Here is a 16,860-nt window from a genome sequence, read left to right as displayed (position 1 = left end):
GCAACAAACTTGCTGCTTTAAAATAAGGCAGTAGCTGGATGCCTTATTTAAGGTTGCCAAGCTGTCTTATCTAAGGCAGCAAGTGGGGCTTCCTTTCTTAAGGCAGTCGAGTGCCATAAAAAAAATAGAGAAAAAATCGAGTTGGCTTGACTCGAGCTCGAAAAAAGCCTATTTAATTTTACTCGAGCTTAGCTCGAGCCTTGAGTTTCAACTCGTGAGCCAACTTGGCTCTACTCGTTGACATCCATATCTCTTGTTCAATGTTTTAACATTTGAATTTTTGTAGGATATATTATCCTTTAGATGTAGAGTTGAGACAAATGCTAGGAAAAGCTACTTGAAAGAGTAGCTTTGACAGTTTCACTACTGTGCTGGAGCTGTTGGACGATCAGTATATAGATATACTCTGCTAGTCCTTCTTTGGTCCTTGCACCAGTTGAAAGATGTGCAGTACTCGGGTAAGATTATCGATGCACTACTATATCGATTGTTGAGTCCAATCAACAGCGATACCCTCCACGTTGACCTCGGGGACAAAGTCGTTAGATTCTCCATGTTCGAGTTTGCCCTGATTACTAGACTAAAAATTATGGGTAATGAAGCAGCTCAGGGAAACAACAGGCTGTACAACACGTGCTTTCAGAGACAGGGAACAATGCTTCTATTGTAGCTGATCGGCGCAATCAAAGGATGTGGCCAAATGTTAGACAAACTGAAGCTTGGTTTGGTCTACATCCTCGAGAGCGTCTTACAGTGTCACCATAAGAAAACTGCGATCGACCTCTTCTATTTGGATATCATCAACGACATCGATTGCTTCAACAACTATCTGTGGGATCGGAGATGTTTCGAGGACATCTTACACTCTCCACATGATTGCACTCGAAGCCGAATGAGACTCTGCGTAAGTATGATACCTATGGATTGCCCCTGTCAATACAAGTAAAATGGTCAACATAATCAACGTTAAATAGAGTTACCTAAAAGACATGATTTAATTGTGACCAGTTTTTTTATGTATGTAAAATTATGTACATGCATATATACATGTCTATGCTAATTAGAAAAGCATTTTTATGTGAAATCATCCGACTCTGATCCGCCAACTTTGAATTATAGAACCATGAATCAAATTATATAATAATTTCATTCTCGATTTCAGGTTCTTAACCAAATTTTGATTCAACTCTAAAAATACCAAATAAATCATAATTTATATTAGCTTACATGAATTTATTAGTATGTAATAATTGACGATTTTTGTCATTTAAAATAAAAAGGTAAAAATGAAATAAAGAATTAACAATTTATTTTTAATGCATAAAAGTATCAATCTAGTCCGGTTCCTTTTTTCATAGAATTGATGTTGTTCCATTTCACATTTTCTAATGGAAATTATTTTGGTCCAATTCATAATAGTCTAGATCGAACTACTCGATGTCCACTCCTAATTGTGCGAGTGTATTTTCTAATGGAAATTTAATTTTATTGTTGTTATTGATGGTGGAAAAATTTAATTTGCAATCAAGTGAGTAGGTGACATTAAGGGTGCATGAATTGAATTTTGACCAAATTTTCTTGGTATGACTGGAATAGGATGATTTGAAATTTGACCAAATTGTTGATTTGGACGTAGATTGAAGTACCCCACAATTAAATCATGTCTTCGAATAGGCAAACATGTAGACACATCCAGAAAAGAAACACTTATGGAAAATAGAGTTACCTAAAAGATAGTTTGAGGAAGAGAAGTAGCAAGAACTCAGTAAAAATAACGAAAATGGGAAAATTGTCGTAACACGGAGAGCACCAAAATAGTTGAAGAGAAGTCAAGTTTGCAATAGTGAAAATGGGCAAAGGTTTTCTTTTATAGGCAATGCCAAACGCGTCAGCCATGAAATCACAATCCGCATAATCTAGAGCGTCAAACTGAAACAGTTTAATTTTGAACGACCAGGATTTAGGCATGTTATTCACACATGCATCATCACGCGTCACTTCAAAAAAATAAAACTACAAGTCATCATTACACATTTAATTATTCAACAAGCATGTATGCAAAAACACAAACCATCCTAGCTGTCATTCATTGAAAACACGCAAGACATCAAATCATTAGCACGAACCCTAAGAACGTCACTTCAGCCAAGAGAAATCATGATTCCCCAGCTTATCACTTTAGCTTCACTTAAGAGCATCTTCTGTATCAAATTAAAGCCCCACTCTAGCCTTACTTCAGAGCATCGCCTATGCATTGAATTGAAGCATCACTCCAGCTTCACTTTAGAGTGTCGCCTCTATAAACAACGCTTCAGCTCATTTTAGAGCTTCACCTCTGCCACTTTAGACAATTCATCAAGTTAAAGGCTTCTACAACACCTCAGAGCTCACCATGAAAGATCCCATGTTTCTAAACTCCAACCATGCTATAAATATTTATATTTGGACTTGATGGTAACTCTACTTCACCTCACGAAAGATACACACCACATCAGAATATAAGCCAGAACCTATTTCTGAAGTCCGCACATTATATAAATAATTATATATAGACTTAGGAGATTGTTGTTACACCTCACCATCGAAGCTCAAGAAAAGGCCCAAATGGCAGCCATCTAGAAGCCCAACTAAAGCCCACACTCTACTTCATCAGATGATGAAGCAAAGGTGCCTCAACCAAGTTTTCACTTGATGCTAAAGTACACTTGTCAAAACAAGGCGCCTCCATCTGCAAGTCATTCATAGAGAGGCGATCCATCACTTTCAACCGAATCGCCATGCAAAAGGCCGAAGCCCATATGGTCGAAGTGGAGACCTCCAGATCATGGAGGAGCATCTTTCATAACCGCTAATTCCAATAAACCTTCTGCACAATAATCTTTTGAAAGTGATTGATGCGATCTTTTGCAACATTATGTCAAGTCTTGTTAGCCTACATCCTAGGTACGCAACCTTAAGCCATAGGGTGGCTACCTTTTCAGATAATATTAAATACTTTAGGTCCTATGATATATGACGCGACACCTATGATAGGATGCTTTGATTGCTAGGATGAACTCACTTGCTTCTTCATCCAAAATGGCCACTGATTCAACCTTGCAACTATAAAAGCCCACCAGCACCAACTCACAGGTAGTGCAATTTTAACTCTCAAACGGTAAGATTGATCTCATCCATATATTTATACGCATTCCCGGTGCTCTCAACACTTGTGTGACTTGTGCTTTAGGCTTGTCCTACCCTCAATATATTTCTTCCCATTGGCTAATTTGATCGTCGAAGTACTCGCAACCACTTCCTCCACTACTAGAGAGGCTACGAATGACTAACAGTTTGTCGAAGCATGTAGGAAAGGAGCTTACATGAACACAAGTGGACCCGAAATCCTTTGGCCATGTAGGAGGAACAAAACTCGAGGTCAACACATTCCATTTCTATTTCTTTTTTCGAATTTTATTCGCTGGCTATATTAATAAAGTCCATTTAGCTCTTGTTTGATAATATAGTCATTTTCAACTATATATCCACGCAATAAAATATTCTGCACGTAAATCCAAAAATCTTTTTCGTACTTTTTAACTCAAAATTCAATATTCAAAATAAAGTTTTTGCCAAATAATGACCATCAAACAGGGACTTAAATCAGTACATTACGATTTTTAATTTATTATTTATGTGAGAATTATATTGGTTCAGTTACATCATATTAATCATAATAAATTTGTAATATTTAATTAATTTGAATTATAATTAAGTTTAACATTTAAATCACATGTTTGGTGTGCAAAATTGATTCTACGAATTATTTCTTTTTATTTCTTTCATTTTCCTGTCCATCACAGTATGAAAAAAGGTGCCAAATGAAGTTGATAAACTTCATATTATATGCGGTTACAATTGGCGAAACCTCAATTGAGTCAGTAAACTTTATTTTATCTCTATCATACCGCCATGAATCTTCTATGTAATCATTAAGTGTTATGCTAACTTACTACTAAATCACGGTCATAAAATGTTTTAACAAAAAGCATGCCTTTTAATATGAGAACATTGTCACAATCTCTTTTCCCTTTTTTCATTTTTAAGGTGCCACACATCGTTTCCATGAAACATGAGTTACGATGTGTAAATTGGACAATTTCCATTAGTTTGAACGAAGATAAGTGACAGAATATGACATGGTGATGAAGTTTGAAGCTAAGTTAATGACCTTATAGAGAGACAATTAAAGTTTGATGATGCTCCCGTTGAAATAAAAGAGTAAATTCCAGTTCTTAATCTTTCCGTTTATGCCATCCCATGTCTCCAACGAAACTATTTATTTAGATGGCAAAAGGATAGGCTATAGACTCATGATATGACATATCGGTGTAATAGTTCAAAAATAATTTTTCTATGCTTTGGGGTCCTCAAGGGCTAATAAACCTAAGAAGAAGATTCTGCGTTTGTTTAAGCAGAGGACATTACCCACTTAGTAATAATAAAAGTGAGAGGAAATTAGTTTTTGATAATTATACAATCAGTCTTGTATCAAGCTGCTTAATCTGTGTTCTTCTAGCGTCTATAGATAATTTCTATTGAGTTGAGACAATAAGTGCACAATTTAAAAATGGGAAATTTTCATATTGAAGAGATTAATATGGCACATTTCAAAATTAAGAAACAAGGTTTAAAATTTTAGATATTACTTAAAAATATATTTTATTGATTAAATATATCAATATCACAATTCTATATTATTTAATTACAAATTATCAAATTAATTGATCACAAATTATTTTTCGATCACGAATCAAAATATTTATAGGTCACAAATTATTTTAGGATCACAAATCAACATTTTTATAGATCACAACTTATCGAATTAATTAATCACAAGTTATTTCTTGATCACAACTTAATAAATTATGAGTTACAATCACATTTTTTAAGTTACATATTTATTTACTGGTTACAAATTAATCAATTTATTTGTCACAATCACTCAAAATTTGACCATACCCCACTCCACCACGAACACCAATAGAATGCCACGTCACCACCCGAAACAAACACCAAAATCACCGCCCTAACTAGAAACCACCACCATCAACTACAGCGTCCCCGCTAGCACGATCCCTACCACAACCGCCACCTGAACCATCGCCATCACCTACTAGAACACTACCTCACCACCTAAAATCATTACCAAAACAACCGCCACTACCAACTATAGCACCTCCACTAGCACCACCGTCGCCAAAACCACCACAATCATTACTATCACGTGCAACACCACCACCATTTGCAAAACACCAACAAACACCCCAAAACTCCAATATCCACAGCGCAAACCATCCACAGCAGACCGAATAAAAAAATCAACATTAATGGAGGCGACAACAACGCTCCATCTATATTCAGTATGGGAGACGGCATTGCGCACAGCTGTAGAAACACCTCAAAGCGAGGCACTTTGACGATGTTGCCGCAACAAAGCATCGCTACGCACAACGATACTGCTTTGACATGCACAACGAACACGATCAACGATCACATCATGCCAGAGGAGTGACGTCAACGCCAGAATAGAGAGGTTTCAAGTGGGTGAATAGAAAGGGGTAAAGAAAGAGAATAGGTAGGAAAATGAATTAGGATTTGAGAGTTTAATTTAGTTGGGGTGGATGTGGTAGGGTAGATAGATTAATTTAATTTTATATTATTATTATTAGTATTATTTAAAAATAAATCATCACCTAATTTTTGAATAAAAAATCTTTAAACTTTATTTTAGAATTGAGAACTTATTTTTAAGGTGTGACGTAATTTCCACTTTAAAAAAGTTAAAGAGGCACTGAAGGGCCCAAATAGAATGGTGGAAACATAGAGCGGCACAAACAAAGGTCGTCCCGTGGCGTTTGCCATGAACTCGTTGCCCATTTCACATGTTAGGTATATTGATTGTGTCACCTGTTTTATAACTAACAAGGCATACTAACTGAACGGATAGATAAACATGCTTCCCGTACTACAGTCAAGAAATCATATGTATTTTGCTAACGGTCAAATGGACATGAACGAGGCGAGCATTCAAAATCAATTAAGTAGCACGTTGCAAAATTGGATTAAATTAATGACCAGATGGGAACACGTTGCTTGCTTCCTTTAAATCACTTATTTAATAGTACAGGAGAACTTGGAGTTCTTGCAATTTAATAAAATGTACCTACACTTCACGTACTACAATTAAAAGCTTAACTGAACCTGGAATCAACACTTCACTATCTTCTCTGCGCTACACTGAACATTGAATATGTGGTCTAGAAACTAAGCTTGTCACTGTTTAACAAACAGAACGTCTTCGTATCAACTTGACTTAAAAAAGCTATAAGATTAATAAATCAATCTCATTTAGATGTTGATAAACCATGGTAGGCCAAGCTACGACTAATGAGAGCGAGACAATCACAACAGAATGATAAGTCGTAATTTCAAACCTGTAAACTGAAATGTGAAGTGAAGCTCTACTTTAGCTTCCAGAATTTCACATCCAGACAACGACTGATATTTGAACCCATTGGACTTTGGTTTTAGATTGATTGAGCGTAGTACCCTATAGAGCTCATAAATACAAGTTTTACAACTAATTTCATCCAAGGGCAACGACCTATGTAACATAGTAGGCCAGGAACAAAATATCGCTTAACAACCAATCAAAAGGTTATTACATTGCTCACAGTTCATGTTCAAATCTTATTGATTAACTAATGCTGCACACAAAGGCATCAACTATGGTAAGTTAGGGGAGAGTTGTCAAAAGAAGGAAAATGCTAATGTAGCCAATAGTCACCACTTTTAACGCCAAACAGAAATTGAAGAATGCAAGTTAATACATTAACAGGGAAGGGGCATGACTTTTGTCATATACGAGCTACATAAGAATTGGCCTGAGTAACATATCTCACCCACCGATAAGGGTTGGAAGTTTTGGTTTTCTTCGCTATCTGTAAATATTTTACCTGCAACAATGCATAAAAGAACATGTGAAGAACGGTAAAACTGAAAAAGTCTGAAACCTCTATGAATGTCATCCATCTCATTCAAATTTTCTCTTCTCAAACTGTCGAAAGCAAAATCAAGATGCTAGTAGATAAACTGGCAGCCCTTAAGCATTTATTAAATAATCATTTTAGACCTTAAGCTTTTTCTTCTACCCACAAACTTCATGGATTTTCTCAATTATGATGAGATTTTAGACTTGTATCAATTTGGTGATTTTTCATTTCAATTATATCCATGCTCCGTCCAATAGGTTGTTAAATTTTTTACATGATCTGCAAACAAGGCATTCAAAATGTAAATCAGCTGAAGTGGACTTGTCTACGTGTGAAGGGGTATAACTGGTATTATAATTTAAGCAAAGTTACAAAACTACTCAATAACTAAACAATTGAACAAAACTAATTCTCTCCTTTTCACCACAAAAGCAACAGCCAGAATTTTTCCCTTCTCAAGGACTCCCAACCTATTACGTATCCTCATTACGTAACTCACCTCTTCTATATATTTTGAGTACACAAATCACAATCAGGCTTCCATTACAACCCCGAAACCTTACATACACAATCCCACTTCCTGCCTTTATTGTCTTTAACCACTACGTGCCAAAGCACCCGCAGCCATGCCTTATACAACAACCAAAACTCAATGGTTAGCCCAACCACCTACTTCTAGGCTATTGCCTTCCACTGTTAGCCCATCCACCATACCCACAACTTCCATTTCAACCCAAAACTGTCAGCCTCCCAACCTCTTCACCAATCACCTCCCCCTCGGTTCACTGACCACACTCACAACCCTGAAACCCAGTGACATGAGCCAAACTGAATTTTCCCTTACACAATACCACATAACCTCAGAGCTTACTTCCCACATCCAAAAAAATCCAATGGATCAACTTTCACCATTGAAAAAAAGACCTCCTTCGGAGCTCCATCTCACTTTACCAATGGCTCACCAACCATTCAGCAACCTACATCACAATAATAACCTCGAACTCCAAAATGAAAGGTGATGACCAAACTAAATTAATTAACTAATAATAGTTTTCTAATGTAATCATCCTGCATTCATTGTAATAATAACACGTAAAATATTACCACGTTTCAATAATGAAAGCTTTCACCAGAAATGTAGACAATGAGGTTGTATAGAGAGCTCGTGTGATACGGAGTTGTAAATAAGGATGATGTAGATATGATAGAGGTGAATGGTAGAAATGGGTGTACGAGGAACGGGACGCAGTCAGAAGAGGGAGAGTCTATGCCCAGGCCAGGATCCGCAACAACCTCCTGAGGTTGTGGGAGAAGGGATGAAAGGGAGGTAGAGAGTGAAGGACAGTAAGAAAGGGATGAAATGGGCTTTACCTGGACTGCAACAACTTCTCGAGGATCTTGAGACACAGGTTTTTTTCAACTTCATTCTGTCACTCAAATGTTATCCTCGCATCAAATAGTTAGATTAGTGCTGATGGTTGTTTTGAAGAATACTTTGTAATCATGACGAGATAGGGAAAGAGAGAATGGTCAGATTTTTGTGTTCTGGTTTTTCTTTATTCCAGAGCCTGTTTAGCTAGGGATAAACCTCATGAAATGAGTGCTGCCACACATGTTAGTCCAGATATCCGTTTTTCATTGGATTCTACGTGTACATGCCATGTCATCAATTTAACCTCCTATTGGACAGCTTAGTGACAATGTAATACAACTGAAACCGAAAAATCTTGTGATAACCAAATTTATATAAATTAAAGGACAAATCATAATTAGGAAAGGCGGCTTCAAACTTTTAAAGGAAAAAAAAATAACTTGTCTTTTCGTTGCTTTATCCTACAAGTAAATAGAACTAAGTTTCCCAAAGAATTAGATGCCAATTTGACACTTGTAAATTGGTTAGGTGGTTAAAGTGATGCCGGTGCTAAAGTGATACTCATTTAAATGTATAGAAGGAAAACAAAACAGGTTATAAAGGGCTAAGTCAAAGCAGAAATAAATTAAACGACTGAAATGGAACATTAGATAGAATTTGAAGATTGCCAGTGTCTTATCACTTTGGAAATATGGCATATGCACAACGCAAAACTACATATTTCCCCCTCTTGTGAAGGTGGACGTTTAGATGCAAAATAGAAATAATGCTCATGCCACATACAAGAGATGAAGTTCTTTTCTGGGTATTATCATATAGGGACTATCAAACCAAGATCATGCGAGGCAGACTGCTAAAATGAGGAACTGCTTAAACAAAATGCAATTTTGAGAACTTTCGTAACCACAAGAATTCCAAAGGATGGGTCCCATTTTATTTCTTAAGGAAGTGTTTTCAAAATGACAACTTCACCTGAAGCCTTGACGGATTATACATAGGTATGGTGAATGTCATGCTCACAGGTCCAGCTTCTTTGGTGATATTACCTATGTATCAGCAATAATAACATAATTATAGGGAAGATCTACAAGTGGAATACTGATTACCAAAGTATAAGCTCGCCAAAAGAAACAAGGTATAAAATAACTCTTATCACTATACCATGTGACTCCTGAAAACAAGTTAGCTTCGCACGTAGAGTGTGTTCAGACCCACCAACAATCTGTTGAATATCACATCTATTAGCAACTTCTTTCTAAAAAATAAATTATAAATAAATAAATCACTAATTACAAGGAAGTTTAATAAGTTCACATAATAGCTGATTTTAATCACCAGTGTGCAGCGGCAAGAGATATTACCTTCTTCAAACTCCACTCAAGTCGCCTGTTCGACTCTTTGAAATCAGTCATCTGTCCAACTGCTCCAGGTTCCAATTCATAATTAACTCTGAAATTAAAAGAAAGAAGATATATTTATATTATTCAGAGTCACAAAAAGGGGGCAAACTATATGAACCATAACAACATTGACAGATAATGAGGTTCTGCAATAATACAATCAACTTATTCAAAATTTTGAGGAAAGATATTATACAATAATGAAGTATTCAATTCCATTAGTCTTAGATGCTTCCCAATGTAAACCTAAGCAGGCAAGGATACCCGAGATCTAGAGCCTGTTTGGTACCCATTTTTTTCAAAATGCATTTTTCTCTCCCTTCTTTTCAACCACACATTCTTTATTAAAAAAATATTACACGTAAATCAAAAAAATTTCCTTATTTTTCAACCACATATTTTCCATCAATTTACTATTCAAAAATGTATTTTTACATAAAAATATCTCCCAAACACCCTCCTAATGGTCATAGGTAAAGAAGCTAGATCAAGAAATTAGAATTAGGACAGAAACTTGCAAGACTGGGAACAAGTAGGGAACTCTTTAGAACTAGTCAATGTGATGCATAGGAGGAAAGTTAGTATAGCGGGCAGGTCAAATGGGTGGAAGAGGACAAAAGAGTTAGGGAGCGCAGCAACATGGGATATATATTATGGTACACAAAAAGAAAAATAATAAAAAATGGGGTAAAAGTTATTGTTTTAACAGGTTTAAAGAATGAAGTCATTAGGGTAATGGGCTGGGATATTATTAGTTAGATTTCTTTCAGTAGAAGACTCAATTAGTGTTTATGCTCCACAAACAGGATTAAACAACAGTTCTGGAAAGGTTGATTAAGGGATTATCAAGATAAGATTTTTTCTTGAATGAGATTTTGAATGGACATATAAGGAGATTTAAATTGGGATATGAAAGACAACCTGGAAATTTGTATTTTGGGATTGAAATGAAGAATGTGAAATCACAAGAAGATTTCTAAATTTCTTGATGAAAGATACAAGCTTATGGGTCTTGATTTATAATACAATGAAGGAGAAAAAAAGGGAAAATAATCTCCTAAATAGGGAAAGAACAAATGTGCCTAACTAAATAAGTACAAAGAATCAATCACAATCATCCCATATAATTTTCAAGATTTCTATAATCCCCTTAAAATTAGATTGTAGATGTAGATCATATCCAACTTGCTAATGAAATCATCAAAATTTTGGCGAGGTAGTCTTTTGGTGAAGATGCCTACTGTCTGCTCTTTTATAGGGACATACGTCATACAAATAATTCCATTTTCAATCTTTTCTTTGATAAAATGTCTATACACTTCTACATGCTTGATTCAGCCATGTTGAACTAGATTGAGAGAAATGTTGATGATTGTTTTATTTTCACAGTAGAGTTTGATTGGAAGTTTCGCTATGATATAATTTTCAAGATTTCTATAATCCCCTTCAAATTAGATTGTAGATGTAGATCATATCCAACTTGCTAATGAAATCATCAAAATTTTGGCGAGGTAGTCTTTTGGTGAAGATGCCTACTGTCTGCTCTTTTATAGGGACATACGTCATACAAATAATTCCATTTTCAATCTTTTCTTTGATAAAATGTCTATACACTTCTACATGCTTGATTCAGCCATGTTGAACTAGATTGAGAGAAATGTTGATGATTGTTTTATTTTCACAGTAGAGTTTGATTGGAAGTTTCGCTATGACCTTAGCTCTTTCAAGAGTTTCTTTATGATGTAGTACATCACAACTATAATTAATAATTTCCTACAACAATTATGTTTTATCTTTGCTAGGAGTTTATTTTCTATTTAGTTTTCTTGTAATTGTGATAGGGCTTTGATATTTTATTTGATTAGGATTATAATTTCCATTAGTTTGATTTCCTAACACTATTAGTTGTAGGGAATAATTTTGCCTATAAATATAGGATCATTGTACACTTTTCAAACAATTAATCATTATTCGATCAATACAAAGTAAGTTATTCCCGCATATTTCTTATTTCAATTCTTATTATAAGAATTTCATAATATTTCCGCACTAAAATTAGTATCTGATGAGGACGTCCTAGTCCAATTTTAATTATTTTAGTTCGATTTAGGTTATTTTAATTTTATGGACTTGTGTATTGGGCTTGGCCCTAGGTTTGCAGTATTCTTCAGTATTTAAACCTATTTTACATTGTTATTTTTCAGTTGATGAATTGATTGAATAATAAAGTGGTTGTAGCCGTTTTCCCTCTCTCTGTGTTCTCCTCTCGGTTCCCCCTTCTCCTCCCCCTTTCTCCTTCATTCTTTGTTATTCGTTCTACATCAAAGTGGTATCAGAGCTAAATCTTGGATATTTTTTTGTTTTTTTCTCTTACAACTCAAAATTTTCTTCTTTCCCAATTCCCAAAACTTATCGAACAGCAGAAAAGAAAAGGATTTGTTGGAAGATAGCAGTTTTCTCTCCTAGTTCAAAAAAAAAATAAAAATAAAAAAATTCGTGTACTGTTCACGGTACTGTTCACACCCGGGATTCCAAAATTTTGATTTTCTTTCTGTAGTATTAAAAAAAAAATCGTTACTGTTCACGGGTACTATTCACACCCGAAATTTCTTCTTCTTTTTATTTTTTTTATTTATCATTTTCTGCAGTTCCAAAAAAAAAGGTGAAAAAAAAAAGTGAAAAAAAAAAGAGAAGAAACGTCTTTTCTATTATTTACAAATACATCTTTTATTCTGGTTGATCTGACTTGACTACTTTGACGAACAAAAGGGAAGTTCTTTTTATTTATTGTTGGTTTATATTACTGTTTCATTTTGAAATTACATCAATTAAATTTGTGTGCTGCTGCTGATCTATTTTTATCTAAACTCACGTAATTGGATCCATTGACCTCGTTAAATCTCACTTTAACATGCTTATTTTACGTGATTAGATTTTGATTAGTATTTGACCATTGCTTTATTATTTTACATATACCAGCAGTACTAGCTTGTTGTATATAATTTTAGTCCCAAAATTTAAATTTAAAAAAAGTAAAATAGCTCAAATTTTCATTTTCCATTACTTGCACTTTTTGTTCGTTGATCTCTCTATTGCATGTCATTAAGTTGCTATTACAGTGCATGTAGTTACATATTGGTCATCTTGTCACTTCTAGCTCTAGTACCTTAAACATGAACCCCTCACAATTCGATGCACTCACCCGAAAAATAGCGGCTATTCAGACTCAAATGACCGCTACTCTTGAAGAGAGTAAGGCCCTATCTGTTAGTTTGAAAAATTTTAAACACATCCCTCATTCGATTGATATTGATAATTCTAAGGTGTCTCATAATAAACAATATCGTCGACAAGGTAATTAAAAAATACTTTCGACCCGATCGTAAGGATAGGGATAGGAATAGGAATCAAATTCGTGAGCGAGAACGAGATAATTTTGAAATTCTTACTCAATGGAATGCCCTTAAACAAGGAAATCAATTAGTGACTGAGTATATCGCGCAATTTGAGGAATTTCGAACAAAATGTCATTTAATTGAGGATTAGAGCACGACTTTGAGTAGGTTTAGCCAAGGTTTGAGAGATGATTTTAAGCGCGAGCTTTTCCTTCGAGGCGTCACTACTCTTAATCACGCTTACTCTTTAGCTCGAGATTATGAGTTGATTATTAGTACTCCATATGAAAAGCGTGGTCATCGTCGTTCACCCATCTCATTAGCGTCGCCTCATCATACGTCTATAATAAAACCTTCTCCGTCTAATGTTCCTGCTATTTGGAAAAATAATTGTAAAGGTCGTGATAGTCCAAGATCTTCTCTAGGTAGAAAGCATATTGACAATCATCCTTCGGTGTCACTGGCTCCACTTTCTCCCGTTAAGTCCCTTCTAGGACCTCGCCCGTCTGATATTTCTCCAATCTTGGAAAATCAGGGTAGAATTTCTGAAACTCCAAGGTCTTCTTCTCATTTGTTGTACGTCAACTGTAAAGACTTTGGTCGCATTTTTTCTAAATGTCCTAATCGAACCTTAGTCATGGAAGAACGAAAGAATGTAATAGAGGAGCCGTTGGAAGATCTAGTCTATGAACCTAAACTTGAAGATTTTGATGACTTGGATGATAGTAAGGACACTTCCTTAGGTGGAATCCAGACTCTTCCCAAGACTTTGGATACTATACCCCTTATCTCTGACAATTCTCGATCACATGTTATATGCCATACCCTTACCCAAGTTAAAGAGCTTGACGATGTCACCAGTCACCCTTGGAAAATCCGGTCACCTGTGGTTAATACTAAGGCAAAATTATCCACCACTGACCAACCTCAAATTGATGGTCAAAACAAAAGTGCTTACCAAAATCCTAACAATTTATTACAGTCTCTAGCCCAGAAAAATCTTGAAAATTGGGACTCGATCCCTCCAATTGTTCAAATTGCATATAACGATCTTGTGAACTGGTCTTTAGGTCTAAAATCCTTTGAAGTTATTCTTGGTTGTGAACCTTTGAAACCTCTAAACCTTATTCCCATGCACCCACATGCTTGTGTGTCTATGTCAGTTGAGATAGTTGTATCACATTTTCATAACTTGCATATTGAGATCAATAAACAATTTGAAGCAAGTAAAGCATTATATAAACCTCAAGTTAATTGGCATAAACAATACTTTGAATTTAATATTGGGGATTATGTTATATTGCAAGCGTGTAATGCTGGTCTTTTTAAAATTTCAAAGCATGTTGGTCAAAATGCCTATGTCAATGATCTTTTATCACATTATGACCATCACCCTATTTTATTTGTTAAGGATTTCGATACTTACAATGGCTATTTCAACACTTTTGTTGATCCTTTTCTATCTCTACCTGAGAACTCCCACACCGAATCTTTTGTTATGTCTATTCGAATACCACCTGTCGCAGCACACAAAGATAAAACTGATGTAATTTTAGATGAACAGGTTGTGTTAACCATTGATGGAGAGAATCGGTGCTTCTTTAATTGTTGGGTAGATCAACGTTCTTATTGTGCTCCACATTATACGCAATCATGTGAAGATTTTGGAGATGAGTTGCAGGAGTACTTGTTATTTGGAGTCCAATGTCGATACTTGATTAAAATGAGGGATCGTCCGCCTTGGTCGGATCATATTCTTGAGGACAAGTTGCCATTTGCATTGTTATCAACCGTGGAGTTCAGATATTTGGTTCTTCAAAAAGATCGTCCCCCGTGGCTTGACTTGAAGTATTTAGAGTATCAAATTAACTGTAGTCTATACTATCTATCCACTCGACAGGGTCAAGTTGAGGACATCGGACGACGTTTACTTATTTTATTTAAGTTTTATTTATTTTCTTGGACTATTATTTAAATTTAGACTTGTATGGGCTCAGGCCCAAACTCGTTAGGGTTGTTTTACTATTTAAACCTATTTTGCATTGTAATTTTGGAGACGATGATGAATTAGAATTGAAATATTGTTTGGCTTGCAACCGTTTTCTCCCTTCCCTCTCTTCTCCTGGTTTCTTCTCCTCTTTTCCCTTCTCTCTGTTTCTCCTCCTCGTTCCTTCTTCTTTCTTTCTTATTCATCCTACACAAGTCTGCTCTACCCTTTGTGCAACTAATCTATATGCTAACGTCAAGAAGTGCTCTTTCTTCACCGACACAGTCGTTTTTCTGGGGTTCATTGTCTCTTCGACAGGGGTATCCGCTGACCCTGCTAAGGTTCAGGCGATTATTGACTGACCTGAGCCTAAAATTATTCATGACATCCGAAACTTTCACGGCTTAGCTACATTTTACCGTCGCTTTATTAAGGGATTTAACACTATCATGGCGCCTATTACGGAGTGCATGAAGAAAGGGGAGTTTCATTGGACACAAAAGGTGGCTAAGGCCTTTAAGTTAGTCAAGAAACGAATGATGGAGGCCCCTGTCATGCGTCTTCCCAATTTTTCCGAAGTCTTTGAAGTTGAATGTGACGCCTCCGGGGTAGGCATAGGCGGAGTCTTAAATCAGGATCGTCACCCTATTGCCTATTTCAGTGAGAAGTTAAATGAGGCCAAACAGCGGTACTCCACTTATGATAAGGAACTGTATGCAGTGGTCCAGGCTTTGCGCTATTGGCGCCACTATTTGTTACCCCAGGAATGTCCTTTATTCGGATCACAAGACCCTCCGTTAACTCAACTCCCAGAAAAGATTAAGTTCTAGGCATGGTCGTTGGGTCGAATATTTACAGGCCTATTCATTTGTTTTAAAAAAAATAAGGGCGTAGAGAACCAAGCAACTGATGCGTTAAGTCGTCGTGTCTCCCTTTTGTCGATCATGAGTGTCGAGGTCATCGATTTTGAAAGACTTAAGGAGGATTACGAGGCGTGTCCCGATTTTAAAGATATCTTTCTCGATTTGCAGAGAGGACAATCAAGCGCTACAGATGGCTTCCGACTTGAGGAGGGTTATCTCTTTAGAGCCAATAAATTGTGCATCCCTCGAACTTCAGTGCGAGATTTCATCGTGTGGGAAATTCATGCGGGAGGATTAGCCGGTCATTTTGGACGTGATAAGACCATAGAGGAAGTTGAGCGTCAATTCTATTGGCCTAACTTGAAAAAAGACGTGGCTAAGATTGTTAGTACTTGTAACATTTGTCAATTGAGTAAGCAGAAGAAGCAGAACACAGGTCTATACACCCCTCCCTGTCCCTAATTGTCCTTGGCAAGATGTTAGTATCAATTTTGTGTTAAGACTTCCACGCACCCCAAAGAAGCATGACTCCATTTTTGTGGTTACTCATTTTATCCCTTGTAGCAAGACGTTGGATGCGTCTAAGGTTGCCCTGTTATTCTTTAATGAACTTGTCAAATTGTATGGGCTTCCCAAGACCATCGTGTCTGATAGGGACGTTCGTTTCACTAGCCATTTTTGGATAACTTTGTGGCACAAGATGGGTACCAAATTGAAATTTTCTACGGCCTTCCACCCTCAGACTGGCAGTCAAACTGAAGTAGTTAATCGAAGTCTTGGAACCTATTACGTTGTCTGGTCCGGGAAAA

The 16,860-nt window shown here is 36.1% G+C and overlaps 1 protein-coding gene across 1 annotated transcript in view; it reads right to left on the bottom strand.

The window, feature by feature from the left end:
- Positions 1 to 6,659: 6,659 nt before the first annotated feature.
- Positions 6,660 to 16,860, bottom strand: part of LOC111371145 (AP-4 complex subunit mu-like) — a 35,844-nt gene continuing 25,643 nt past the window's right edge. Inside the window, exons 10-13 of the mRNA XM_022993053.1 lie at positions 9,768 to 9,855; positions 9,568 to 9,628; positions 9,379 to 9,452; positions 6,660 to 6,998 (exon numbers count right to left, since the gene is read on the bottom strand). Coding sequence (XP_022848821.1) covers positions 6,900 to 6,998; positions 9,379 to 9,452; positions 9,568 to 9,628; positions 9,768 to 9,855 — 322 coding nt within the window. The 3' untranslated portion in view covers positions 6,660 to 6,899. The remainder of the gene's footprint in view (positions 6,999 to 9,378; positions 9,453 to 9,567; positions 9,629 to 9,767; positions 9,856 to 16,860) is intronic.

The sequence above is a fragment of the Olea europaea genome, chromosome 22 (assembly GCF_002742605.1).
Source record: "Olea europaea var. sylvestris chromosome 22, O_europaea_v1, whole genome shotgun sequence".
Classification (NCBI taxonomy): domain Eukaryota; kingdom Viridiplantae; phylum Streptophyta; class Magnoliopsida; order Lamiales; family Oleaceae; genus Olea; species Olea europaea.
The sequence above is the reverse complement of the archived record's forward strand: the minus strand, read 5'-3'. Positions and strand labels throughout refer to the sequence as shown.